The sequence below is a fragment of the Monodelphis domestica genome, chromosome 2, assembly GCF_027887165.1.
Source record: "Monodelphis domestica isolate mMonDom1 chromosome 2, mMonDom1.pri, whole genome shotgun sequence".
In the NCBI taxonomy this organism is placed as follows: Eukaryota; Metazoa; Chordata; class Mammalia; order Didelphimorphia; family Didelphidae; genus Monodelphis; species Monodelphis domestica.
The window spans coordinates 164,711,070-164,724,332 of record NC_077228.1 but is presented as its reverse complement, the minus strand read 5'-3'; the positions used below and the strand labels follow the sequence as shown (position 1 = coordinate 164,724,332).

The following is a 13,263-nucleotide window of genomic DNA, read 5'->3' as shown; positions in this document are numbered from 1 at the left end:
CTGCCTTAGAAATGATACTTGGTATTGATTTTAAGGCAGAAGGTAAGGATTTTAAAAAAGAGGGGGGAGAGAGAGAGAGACAGAGAGAGAGAGAGAGAGACAGAGAGAGAGACAGAGAGACAGAGAGACAGAGAGAGAGAGACAGAGAGAGACAGAGAGAGAGAGACAGAGAGACAGAGAGAGAGAGAGAGAGAGAGAGAGAGACAGAGAGAGACAGAGAGAGACAGAGAGACAGAGAGAGACAGAGAGAGACAGAGACAGAGAGAGACAGAGAGACAGAGAGAGAGAGAGAGAGAGACAGAGAGACAGAGAGACAGAGACAGAGAGACAGAGAGAGACAGAGAGAGAGAGCACCTAAGTTGTTCAGTCACATCTGACTCTGTGACTTTGATCAAATGATCTTTACTTTTTGTAAAGAGCTTAGCACAGTACCTGGAACATGGTAGGAGCTTAATAAATGCTTGCTTCCCTTTCTTCTTTGATGAATTAAAGTCACCTGACCCTGATGAACCACAACTTCAAGTTTGGAAAGATCTAGCAGGTGTGATTATTTGGCTATGAAAGTAATATTTTGGAGATCATGAAAAATAAGAAAGGTATCACAAGATTTGAGAAAGGCAAATGTCACAATTTTTAAAAAGTAGAATTTAAAAACTAGAATCTAGTGAACTTGAATTCAATTATTGGAATAATTTTAGGGAGGGTTATTAAAGAGATGGTTAGTGAACTGTGATGATTAGGAAAGGAATTGGTGGCCACAGAGTCAATAATTTGGTCTCGTTAGGAACAAATCATGCCATGCCAATAATTTCCTCTTTTTATTTTTTTTTTACTGTTAAGAAACTAGTAGATCAGGGGAATGCAAAAGATATACATGTCATGAATTTCTAAAAAGGTTTTAGCAAAGCATTTGATAGACTGTCTTGCTACTTTTGTTGGAACAAGGCCTTTCCAGCACTGTTCCAAAGGCTGTGCTTAGCTTATGCTGCTTACATTTTTATTTATGATTTGGATAGAGGTGTATATAGCATGCTTATAAGATTTGCAGGTAATACAAAGCTAGAAGGCTTAGCCCTTCCACACAACAGATGGCATATCTATTACAGCCAAAAAAGAGTTTGACAGCTAGAACAGAAGCAAATTGCTGCCAGAAGCCTGCTTTTATATGACCCACAAGCTAGGAATGTTTTTTACATCTTGAAATAAAGTTTTATTATATTTTTAAATTGTTTTTAATTCTTTGCAAGCAATATAAGAATAAGCAACAGCCGCCTTAAACACGTCTTAGCTGTGTGACCTTGGGAAAGTCACCTAACCCCAACTGCTGAGTCTTTGCTGCTCTTCTGTCTTAGAGCTGATAGTAAGACAGAAGGTAAAAGTTTTTTAAAAAAATAGGTAGCAGGCCAGATTTGACCTTCCAGCAGTAGTTTGCTGACACCTGGGCTAGGGTGTTAGGTTGAATCAAATAGGATTTTAAAAGCCTTAAACTTGGATTCAAAAATCCATTTTCACAAGTACAAGATAGGGGAGGTATGGTTAGATAAGTGTTCTTCTTTTTTTATAAAAAGGAATTTTAGTGGACTACAAGCTCTGAGTCAGCAGCATGATATGACAGCCAAAACAGTACTGTCAGCTTGGGCTACATCAAGAGAGCCATATCTCCGAGAATAGAGAAGATGGTCCCACCAAAGTCCACTCTGGGCAGACTTCATCTGGAATGTTGTGATAAACTGGACAGTGTCCAGAGGATAACAACCATGATGATGAAGGCCCACATAAATTCTTTCTATATGAACATAGATCAAAAGAACAGGAGATGGTTTAGTCTAGAAAAGAGAAGACTTGGGGGAAATATGATTGTTGTTGTCAAGTATTTGAAGGGCTGACACAGGAAAGAAATTGGACTTCTCCTATTTAGCCCCATAGGGAAGATCTAGTGCAATTGATGGAAGTAGCAATAAGGCAAATTAAGATTTGATAGAAGGAAATGTATCTTGATGCTAAAGAAGAATAGGCTATTTCTGCAGATTTTGTGTAAAATGGGAATGGTTCCTCAAATAGTGTTAAGTTTATTCTTTCCCTATCTTAAGAAAACCCTATATTTCTTATTTAAATTCAACCTGGTCATAGTATATAATCTTTATGATATATTCTTTTAACCTCTTTGTTAGTAATTTATTTTAAACTTTTGCCATCTGTGTTCATTAGGGACATTGGTCTTTAGTTTTCTTTTCTTTTTTGATTCACCCTGGTTTAAATATCAAGACCATATCTGTGCCATAGAAAATATCTGGTATTTAATCTGTAAATATTTGTAATGTAATGCATAAAAAAAACTTTTTAAAAATAATAGTATGAATTTTTTTAAAAGTAGGCTGGATTGCCCTGTGACAAAGCAGGTTGTCTCTCTTTAGAGGTCATTGAACAATGACCAGATGCCCACTTATGAGCAGTGGTAGAGAGGGAATTCTTTTGCAGGAGTAGGCTGGACTAGATCGCCACTGTGGTCCTTTACAATTCTGAATTGGGGTGGCAGTGTTAAAGGGGAGTGTTTGGGGAGGGGGTGTTCATGTGTGTCTGGATTCAGAGTCAGGAGAGACCTAGGTCTGAGTTTGAGCTCTGACACTAACTGGCTGTCTGATTTCTCTAAACTATGGTTTTATCATATTTTTAATAAGGATGATAATATTTATGCTGCCAACCCTGCAGGCTTTTGAGAAAAGTGCTTTGTAAACTTTTTAAAAATTGGGGGGGAGGCAGAACAGAATTGGCCCCCTGATTTGGTGGATAACAGGCAACTGGAAGCCTCTATTTTAAATGTTTATACCAACCCTCCATTTTAAACTTTAAAGTCTATTGACTTTAAGAACAAGCCCTTAGAAATGCTCTTGTCCAATTCTCTCATTTTATAGATGAGAAAATTGAGGCTTATGAGAGTCATTACCTTGCCCAACTTCATAGAGCTAGTGAACGTCAGTCTGGATTATAACTCAGGTCTCTTGACTCCCATGTCAGTATTTTTTTCCTACTATATGTAGTCACCAAGATCCCATGTTTAATAATGGCAGGATCCAGATCAGACTCCACAGTGCTCCTCTGTTCCCTGCATGAAGCTTCTTCTTTGGGGATTCCATTTAACTTTAAAAGCTTCTTCCCTATCTCTTCTTTCTTCCCTCTCTTAGGTGATTATGGTGACTGGGGACCATCCTATCACAGCAAAAGCCATCGCCAAGGGTGTGGGCATTATCTCAGAGGGTAACGAGACAGTAGAAGACATTGCTGCCCGGCTCAATATCCCTGTCAGCCAGGTCAATCCTAGGTGAGACCCCTGTTGGATACCCCTGAACAGGGATGTGCTAGAGCCAGCTGAACTGAGAGCAGATTGTTAAATTTTCAGTCTTCACATTCATACCTAGGAAATTGATAAATACTAGAAATCAAGGCTTGATTTATTGTTTTGTTGATTGTCTAGACATCAGAAATAATTGGAGAAAATGTGTAGATTAACTTTAAAAGTGTGTCCTACATACTTTTCCCCCTCATAGACAGCCTGTTGTTAAACCTTTACCAGCATGCCACTGTCTCTGATCCCATACTGTCTTTATCTACTGCACTGGATGGGTGTCTCTTTTATCCTATACTACCTCAGAACTGAATGTTCTACTATAAGGCTCATAGTGCACATCCCTGGAGCTCTTCAGCCCCCATATCTGGACTCGTGGGTGACTTGCTTTCATTGTCCTAGTTCCTTCATGTTGAGGTTGGAATCTTCTTGCCTCTTTCCCAAAAGGACTTGCCCCTGCAAGGCAATGAAAAAACCAAATCCCAGAGAGTAGCAAAACATGAGAACTGAGGAATAAAGGGATCTAAAACCTGGGAAATGGGAAGAAAAGTCAGCCAACTTGCATGTTGTTTCTAACCAATCTAACCAACCAGGGAAGCCAAGGCCTGTGTGGTGCATGGATCTGACCTGAAGGACATGACATCAGAGCATCTGGATGAAATCCTCAAGAATCACACAGAGATTGTCTTTGCTCGAACTTCTCCACAACAGAAGCTCATCATTGTGGAGGGCTGTCAGAGACAGGTGGGAAAGCTGAATGGAGGGAGGCAGGCAAGGTTTTTGATTATCATTGATGAATAGAAAGACTGTCAAACATGGGTATATAGGATGGGGGAGCCAGGTCCAGGACACAAAGAGCTGAAAGGAGAATAACAGGGCTGAAAAACCATGGTACCTCTCCAATAAAAGAGATGAAGTAGGGACACGATAAACCACTTGGACTATTTGAAAGGCTCTTATGCGAAGGAAAGATCAAGTTTGGTCTGTTTGGTCACAGAGAATAGAACTAGGATTGCCTTGGAACCAGTACACAGCATTGAGTCTAAAATGGATGGAAAGAGTTTTTTAAAAAGACTAAATTGTCCAAATTAGAACCATTAAAAAGCAGAATGGGCTACCTTTAAGAGGAAGTAAATTCCTCATTACTGGAGTTCTTTAAGGGACCCTTTGTTTGGGGTGTGATGGGGGGATTATAGACAGGCAATGAGGTATATGGTGGAAAGGGACATTGAACATGGAGCAAAAAAAATCCTGAGATCATTTCATAGCTTGGGTGTGAGCCTCATTTTCCTCTTGGTGGGATGGGACAGGAGATGATTTGGATTTGACCTCCAAGACCCCGTCCAGCTCTAAATATACGATTCTTTTTTTTTTTAATCTTTGTCTTGTCTTTAAATCACTTCTAAAACAGAAAAACGATAAGGGCTAGGAAGTTAGAGTTAAGTGACTCGCCCAGGGGTTACACAGTATCTGAGACCAGATTTGAAACCAGGTTCTCCTGGCTCTAGGCCTGGCACTCTATCCACTGTGCTACCGAGCTGCCTGTGAGCCTGCAATTTTTATTACAAGGCAGAATAGATTAAATGCCCTCTTAGGTTACTCCTCCCTGAGATTTTGGGATTGGGAGGGCTAGCAGACTGAGACTCTGCTTCTGATGGTGTTTTCTCACCAGGGTGCCATCGTGGCAGTGACAGGTGATGGAGTGAATGACTCTCCTGCCCTGAAAAAGGCTGACATTGGCATTGCCATGGGGATCTCTGGCTCTGATGTCTCCAAGCAGGCAGCTGATATGATCTTACTAGATGACAACTTTGCTTCCATTGTCACTGGCGTGGAGGAGGGTAAGTAGGCTGTCCACGGCTGCTTCCCAGTTCATTCTTGGCACATTTTCCCCAGTTGAGTCAGATGCCAAGCAGCCATCAGGGCAGGAAACCATTTTTCACAAAGATCTCACCAAAGGCCAGAGTGAAGGGCAGAAGGCTAGATTCCACTTCTCTTTGCACTGTCTTTTTCCTGACATTTCACTCCAATCTAAATCCTCTGCCCAGGATTGCAGAATTATAGATAGCTAGGATTTGTACCTGAGAGAGATCTTGGGAATTTTCTTGTCCACTCTCCTCATTTTATAGATGGGGAGACTGAGGCCAGAAACACTGTCTAAAGTGCCATAAGCAGTAATAAAGCAGAACTGGGACTGGAGCCTAGTGTCCTTTTCACTATATCATATATATCCTGAGGTAGGAGTTCATTAGTAGCTTTTTATTCCAGAGTCTGCTTCAGTTCTCCTCAACTTCAAGGTTTTCCTCTCTCGGGAGAGAGATAGAAAACGTGAGGCATATAAGGAAACCTAGAACCAGAGAGATGGTCATTGATAGGGTCTTCTTTCCCCTCACTCACACTATGTTGTCCTTGGGTTTCTTCTAGTCTTTTCTCAAAGCCTTCCAGTTCCCTCATAGACTAGTAGACCAAATGCAAGGATCTGATCTACTTCATGGAGTGGCATGGGAGGAGGGGGAGCCCCTCTGGCATCCCTGATGCTCTAAGGATCTCCCCACAGGCCGCCTGATCTTTGACAACCTGAAGAAGTCCATTGCCTACACTCTGACCAGTAACATCCCAGAGATCACTCCTTTCCTGCTCTTTATCATTGCCAACATTCCCTTGCCTCTGGGCACTGTGACAATCCTTTGCATTGACCTGGGCACTGACATGGTAAGTCCAGAGAAATGACTGGGGGAAAACAAGGTGTGAAGGAACTACTGGGTTGTGGAGAATCTAAGCCAAATACCTGGCCCAAATAGAACTCCTGTCTCATAGGAAAAAGCTTTGGCCCCAAGAATTTTACCTGAGTAGCTTCCTATCTCTTCATGAATCTTAAAGTAGCACAAGAATATTATTGAATCTACCAGACTATGTTCTTTATGGAGGGAGCAGCTAGGTGGTGAGGTGGATGGACTGCCAGGCTTGAAGTCAAGAAGACTCATCGTCCGAGTTCAAATCTAACTTTGAACACTTAATAGCTGTGTGACCCTGGGCTAATCACTTGACCCAGCTGGCCTCAAAATCAAAATTTTTAAAAGACTGAAAGCATGGACTCTGCTGATCTAAACTTCACATCTTCCCACCAGTGCTATTTCCATCTCCTTCCCTTCTCCACACCTCCTTTCTTGGGGATTCAGCTTCCTCTGTTCCCATACTCCAGGTACCAGCTATCTCCTTGGCCTATGAAGCAGCTGAAAGTGACATCATGAAACGCCAGCCTCGGAACCCACAGACGGACAAGCTGGTGAATGAGAGGCTCATCAGTATGGCCTATGGTCAAATTGGTGAGGTTTGAGGGGACTCACTGCCTCCTGGTGGGATGTATGTATGATAGGATCATAGATCTTTGGAAGGGACCTCCGAGGCCATCCAATCCAACCTCATTAAGGAAACTGAGACCCAGGGAGGTTAAATGACTTGTCCATAGTCACACAGGAGCTGAACCCAGGATTTCTGACCATAGCACCAGTCCTCTTTGTACTGTGCAGCTCTGGCTGTTTCCCAACATTTAAGAAAGCTGAACTCTCAAAAGTGGTTCAAGACAAGATCCAGTTAGCATTCTCAAGTGAAGTTGGATCTTGTTTCCTTCTCTAACTCATCCCCTTCTCTTGGGGACCTTACAACACACAGGGATGATCCAGGCATTGGGTGGCTTTTTTACCTACTTTGTGATCCTGGCGGAGAATGGTTTCCTGCCTTCACGGCTCCTCGGCATCCGACTTGATTGGGATGATCGCTCTAAGAATGATCTGGAGGATAGTTATGGACAAGAGTGGGTGAGTGACAAGGCAATAGAGAGGCAAATCATTAGATGAGAGATTTTAATCCTTCCTTTCTGACTCAACTATCTCCTATAACTAAACTCTCCCTTGATAACATTTTTCTTTCTGACCCCTGATGTCTTCTCTGACTCCATTTTCCTCTTTGACTCCATCTTTCTCTATACCCAGATTCATCATTCTCTCTTCTGACCTTGACTTCTATAATTTCCCTCTCCTCTCTGACCACAACTTCCCCTCTCACTCTAATACCTTCTGTGCCCTTTTTCCAGACCTACGAGCAGCGGAAGGTGGTAGAGTTCACATGCCACACAGCCTTCTTTGCCAGCATTGTAGTTGTCCAATGGGCTGATCTCATCATCTGCAAGACCCGCCGTAATTCTGTCTTCCAGCAGGGCATGAAGTGAGCTCCCCACCACAAAGCCCATCCCATTTCCCCTGTCTGATCATGATCCTACAACCTTGATTCATTCTGAACATGCGCTCCTCAAGTTTCCTCTGTTGGGGTCAGGATCAGATTTTATTCATTCAGCTTCAGCCACAGTAGTGCTTGAAGGTGGGGAGGAGGAGGAGGATTTGGCAGCTTTAATTCTGTTTCCTGATGCTGGGTGGGTACAAATCTCTGGAGAGTGCCACTCCTATCCTTCCTTCCCACCCCTTCTGTTAAATTCTCTTCCCTTACCCCACATTAAAACAAAAACACAGACTCATAAAAATTTAGCTCTGGAAAGGACCTTAGAGATCATCTAGCCCGTTCCTTTCATATTAAAGATAAGGAAACCAAGCTCAAAGAGAGAGGAAAAGTTACTTAACCAAAGCCAAAGCCTTTTCTAGGTGGACCCTAGATAGCAAACATGACTCAAGTTACATAAGGTCAAGGAACAAGACATGGTCTCTGTCCTCAATGAATTTATAGACTTGTTTATGGAACAAGACATGAGTAGAGAGTAATTATTATAAGACAGTATATAATGAAGAACTAAACTCTGGTGAAATTCAGGAAGGTAAAATGAAAATGGCCTTCAGATGTAGGAGGTAGAAGAGAAGGGGAAAGGAAGATGGCACTTAGAAACATTTCACTTTCTCTGATAGACAAATTCAATAAAAATTTTAGAGCTTATGATATCAAGGCACCATGCCAGGCCCTGAAGATACAAAGATGAAAAAAATGACATAGTCCTTGACATTAGGGAGTTAGAAGAGGGAAGAGAAGAGAGGGAATGATTTCACATGTCCAGGAATAACTATAAATACAAGGTCTGGTGTGACGGGTATGAGATCCAGTCAAAGTGTTCAAGGAAAATGTGAGGAGGAAGAGCTCACTTTCAGCTGGGGGGATCAGGAAAGACATCACCTAGAAGATGTCACTTCAGCATAGTCTTGAAGGAAGGGAGAGTTTCTGAAGAAAGTAGGGAGAAAGTTCATACCCAGCATGGAGGGTAGCCTGCATGAAATATGGGGAGAAGAGATAAAGTCAAGTTTGGTGGATAGCTAATGCTGGAATTTGGAGTTTGGGAAGTGAAGGAACCAGTACATAAAGACTGGAGAGATGGGTAGAAACAAAGACTGAAGCACAGACAGAAAGAGAGGAAGGGGGGGGGGGAGAAAGTAAGTGACAAAGAGAAAGATATACAGAGAGAGAGACAGAGACAAAGGGAAAGAGGAAAGGAGGGAGTGAAGGAAAGAAAGAGAGGATAGAAAGAGAGAGAGATGTACACACAGGGACAGAGACAGAGAGAAAATTTTTATGAAGGCAACTTGCCTGGGATAGGATGGGATCAAGGATATATGTATGTAGAGGAGTTGGCTTTGCTGAAGAGGAGAGCCACAGAGATTAGAGTAAAGGATAAAAGAGTAGGGGGTGTGGAATTCAGAAGTTGTTATATGTAGGAAGAAAAGAAGAAGAGATCCACTGTGAAAAATCTTCTCTTGTTGGGGGGATCTAAAATGATGTCTTGAGGAGAAGGAAGGATTGAAGTTATTTTAGGAGTAGAGGAAACATGTTTGTTCCTTTATAGATGATGAAGAAGGGGCCGATAGATAGGGAGAAACTGAAGATGAAAGTGAGACAGAGAGCATGACTGCTGGGGAAAGTTTGTATAGACAGTAAGGGACCAGATCCAGAATGCAAATGAAGCTGACCTTTGAAAAGAGAAGAGCCACCTCCACCCCTGAGATTAGAACAGAGTAGACAAGGTTGAGGGAATTTTGGACAATAATAAAATGAAAAATAAAAATAAAGGGATTTTGGAAAGAAGAGAGACTTCTTAAAGAATGGCCCCAATCTGCTCAGTAAAATAGGATGTGAGGTCATCTCCTGAGAGAGGGTGTTGTGAGGATGTTGAAGGTGTTGAACAGCTGATATGAGGAGTGTTCTAAGGAATCAGTAAGAGACGAATTAAAAGTAGTCAGGCTGAAGAGAGTGACTGTGAGTAAGCACTTAAGACACTGAGACCAGAAAGGAAGGCTCCCTTCTAACACTCTCTCTCTCTCTCTCTCTCTCTCTCTCTCTCTCTCTCTCTCTCTCTCTCTCTCTCTCTCTCTCTCTCTCTCTCTCTCTCTCCCCCCTCTCTCTTTTGTTCCCAAGAAACAAGATCTTGATCTTTGGACTGCTGGAAGAGACAGCTCTGGCCGCCTTTTTGTCCTACTGCCCAGGCATGGGCTTAGCTCTACGAATGTACCCACTCAAGTGAGTGCCCAGGAGAGGAGGCAGAGTGAAGCAGAGGGAATGTGGGTGGGGTGTGGTTGTTTTTGTAATCACAGCCTGGATTGCTCTGGGTGTCTCTCTCTTTGTCCATTTCTATGTACTTGGCCCATATTCTGATCCCACTCTTTCCCCCATTCTCTACAGGGTCACATGGTGGTTCTGTGCCTTCCCCTATAGTCTCCTTATCTTCATCTATGATGAGGTCCGAAAACTCATCCTGCGGCGCTATCCTGGTGGTGAGATTCCCCTAGCCTCAGCTATCCCCAAACCCCACCTCCAAATACAGATACCTGCCATTTACTTTTAGGGCCCTAAGACCCTAGATTTCCAGGCTTTGGGCACTCTTCTCTTTCTAGGCCTTAGGGTCCAAAATCCTGGGCTCTAGTGTTCAGCATTCTTTCCCTGAGTAGTATAGTAGGTGAAGGGCTAGACTTGAAGTGTTCAGTCTTACTTCTGATACTTAAGGACTCAATTTCCTCATTCTTAAAATGAAAAAGTTATACTAAATGATTTCTAAGATCCCTTTGGGCTTTGATTTTACTGTCCTATGATCCCTAGAATTCTAATCTTTCTCTCACCTATAATTGCAGCCCCTACATCTGCCTATTTTCAATAAATCAACATTCACTGGTCCCTTAGGTGTTCCTTACCCTGTGCTAGACACAAGGTTTTCCCATTCATCAGTCTTATTTATACTTCATTCCCATCTGATTTTTCCTATGCAGCCTTTACCATTTGTGATCCTACTTTCTCCCCATCTCCTTCTTTTACCCCTTGGTATTGCCAGTCATTTTCTGCCCCAACCCTCCAAGGCCCATTCAACATAAGCCATCATTACCCTAAGTCCCTAAGAAATCCATCTCTCATCTTCCTCATCCTGAACTTCTTTCTCCAACAGGCTGGGTCGAGAAGGAGACATACTACTGAGCTGAGCAGAGGATGAACCAGGCACCAAACAGATAGGGGTGCCCTGTCGGGGGGTGGGAAAGGGTGGGTACATCTGAGATAAAGTTGTGGGAGGGTTGTAGGGAGGTGGGAGGGCAGCCCATCCAACTGAGGTTTGGGCCAGGGTAGGATAGGAATGGGGTGTAGGGTGATTGCCCTGTAGACCTAACTGTGAAAAATCAGTCTAGACACTAAATGTTGGGATCCCCTCCCCAGGTCCTACCCCTACTGTGTTCATCTCTTCTGCTCTTCATGGAGGCTTGAAATCATTCTAGCCCTCCATAACTCCCCATAGAGATCAGGTTGCAATGGCAGAGGAGTCTATATGAATCTGAGGATAATGCCCAGGCTTGGAGAGGAGAGAAAACCATTTAGGTCCTCAATGACCTAGAGCCATTTTGTTATCTCACCTCACTTCATTCCCTGTTACCACCTATTCATTTTCTCTCCATCCAACTCTGTCCTCAATGGTCCCCACTTCCCTGCCCCAGACCTCAAAACCACCATCTACTTCTGCTAGTGAGAAATGGGAGTGTGCGAAACAGGAGCGAAAGAACAGCCCTTCCCCATAGGGACTCCACACATGGGGAACAGTATGAAACAGGTAGAAATGCTCTAATTCAGAGAGAGACAAGGCCAAATAGAGAACAAAGGAGAGGGGGGAACAGAAAGGAGATAGCTAGGAGAGAGTGTAGGGGTAAGATCAGCCATCAGTTGCTGAAAGAAACAGATTACAAGAGACGGGTGACGGTGGCTTTTGAAGCATTTTGACATTTTTATCAACAAGCCTTGCCCCAGATGTGTCTCTGTTGTAGAAGAGGGCAGGACCCAACCAGCAGACATCCAAATTGGAATTCTTGAAAGAATAGTGGCAAGTAATGCTAAAACAAACAAACAAACAAAAAACAGCATAGGAAGTTGCAACTCAGATTCCAACTACAACAAGAGCCAGGGGTTCCAGGCAAACAAAAAGGCAACTACAACTTCTCCCTCATAGTGTTCTTTGGGATGGGATGCTGAGTCCTCAAGAGCCTCCTAATTGTGTGGAAGAAAGAACTTACCAGGTCACTATTCCCTGAGTCCCTTTGAAAGAATTTATGCATTGTCGTGGTGAATGTGCCTGGAAGAAAAAGCCCAAGTTTTCAGAATGAAATTGTGAGCCCAAAGACTGAAACTTCTTTGACAATCCAAGGCAGGCTTAGTATATCACCTTGGTTCACGGCCTTCATACAAAAAGGAGTAAAACCACTGCTTTAAGAATAGCCTTTGGTTTCTAAGAATGTAAGGCAATTTCTGTCCAGACAAATGCCTTTCACATAGTCTGAACACTCATTAACACTTGGCATTATACAATCTCCACGAAACAGAAGGATCACTTCTGATCCCTACCATAATTGAACTCCTTTCCCTTACAACTACCAACCTAGTACTTTCACTCTCTGGGCACTTTTATCCTCTTTTCCAACTCTAGCTCAAGGAGCAAAGGGTATGTATGCCCTATAGAAAGCATTGAGCAAGCGAGAGAGACCAAAGGGGGAAAGGAGAGGAAGAGTGGCTACAAAGGGGTAAAAACTAATAGGTAAGGAAGAGAAACAGATATAGAGCAAATCCCATAACAAAATCCCAGTTGACTGCCCATATTCTTGAATTGTACCAGTTACTTTTTTTTATTAGAAGTCAGCTAATGCTTAAAAATCTTGTCTTTGAAAAAACACCTTAATTTGAACCCTACAAGTTTGGAATGAATGAAAATTTGGACAAAAAACTTCTCATTATCTATGGGAAAAAAGAATTTCCTAAGAAAAATTAAATAAGAGCATAATCAGGATTATTGGGGGGCATATTTAGTAGTCAAAGCAAATTATAGCCACTTAGGAGCATTTATTTACAATGAATTACTATGAATGTGCTAATTACAAATGATTTTTATTCATTCATTAAAGAAACTCCAAGACTTGGTGAACCTTTGTTGCCTTTAGTTTGAGTCACTGTATGTACTTTAAAAATAATAAAAATGCATTTCCTTTTTAAAAAAAAATACTCTTTACTTCAGATATCTTACTAATTTAAACTCATTTTTCTCCCCCCGAAGATGTTTCAGTCTATTTGTTGTCGTTGGCAGCTATATTTGACTTTTAGAAAGATAGAGGTAAAGGAAAAGATTCCTTCATTTAACAAATATTTTGAAATTTCCTACTCCATGCAAGACATTGTGCTAATGTGCTGGAGAGATAACAAAGTTTAGATAAAATACTATCCCTACCCTCATCGAGCAGGGGAGAAAGACAAACACGAAGAACTAGAATATATGATAAAGCATTATTGTTCAGTCATTTGTCATGTCTGACTCTTCATGACCCCATTTGGGGGGAAATTTCTTGGCAAAGATAATAGAGTGTTTGCCATTTCTTTCTCTAGCTTATTTTACAGATGAGAAAAGTGAGGAA

At 42.2% G+C, this 13,263-nt stretch overlaps 1 protein-coding gene across 1 annotated transcript in view; it reads left to right on the top strand.

Moving 5' to 3' along the window:
• Window positions 1-12,854, top strand: part of LOC100029759 (sodium/potassium-transporting ATPase subunit alpha-2) — a 44,872-nt gene extending 32,018 nt beyond the window's left edge. The window contains exons 14-23 of the mRNA XM_001379393.5: window positions 3,183-3,319; window positions 3,937-4,087; window positions 5,016-5,184; window positions 5,901-6,055; window positions 6,546-6,669; window positions 7,016-7,161; window positions 7,437-7,567; window positions 9,752-9,853; window positions 10,016-10,107; window positions 10,770-12,854. Coding sequence (XP_001379430.2) covers window positions 3,183-3,319; window positions 3,937-4,087; window positions 5,016-5,184; window positions 5,901-6,055; window positions 6,546-6,669; window positions 7,016-7,161; window positions 7,437-7,567; window positions 9,752-9,853; window positions 10,016-10,107; window positions 10,770-10,798 — 1,236 coding nt within the window. The 3' untranslated portion in view covers window positions 10,799-12,854. The remainder of the gene's footprint in view (window positions 1-3,182; window positions 3,320-3,936; window positions 4,088-5,015; window positions 5,185-5,900; window positions 6,056-6,545; window positions 6,670-7,015; window positions 7,162-7,436; window positions 7,568-9,751; window positions 9,854-10,015; window positions 10,108-10,769) is intronic.
• The last annotated feature ends 409 nt before the right edge of the window (window positions 12,855-13,263 follow it).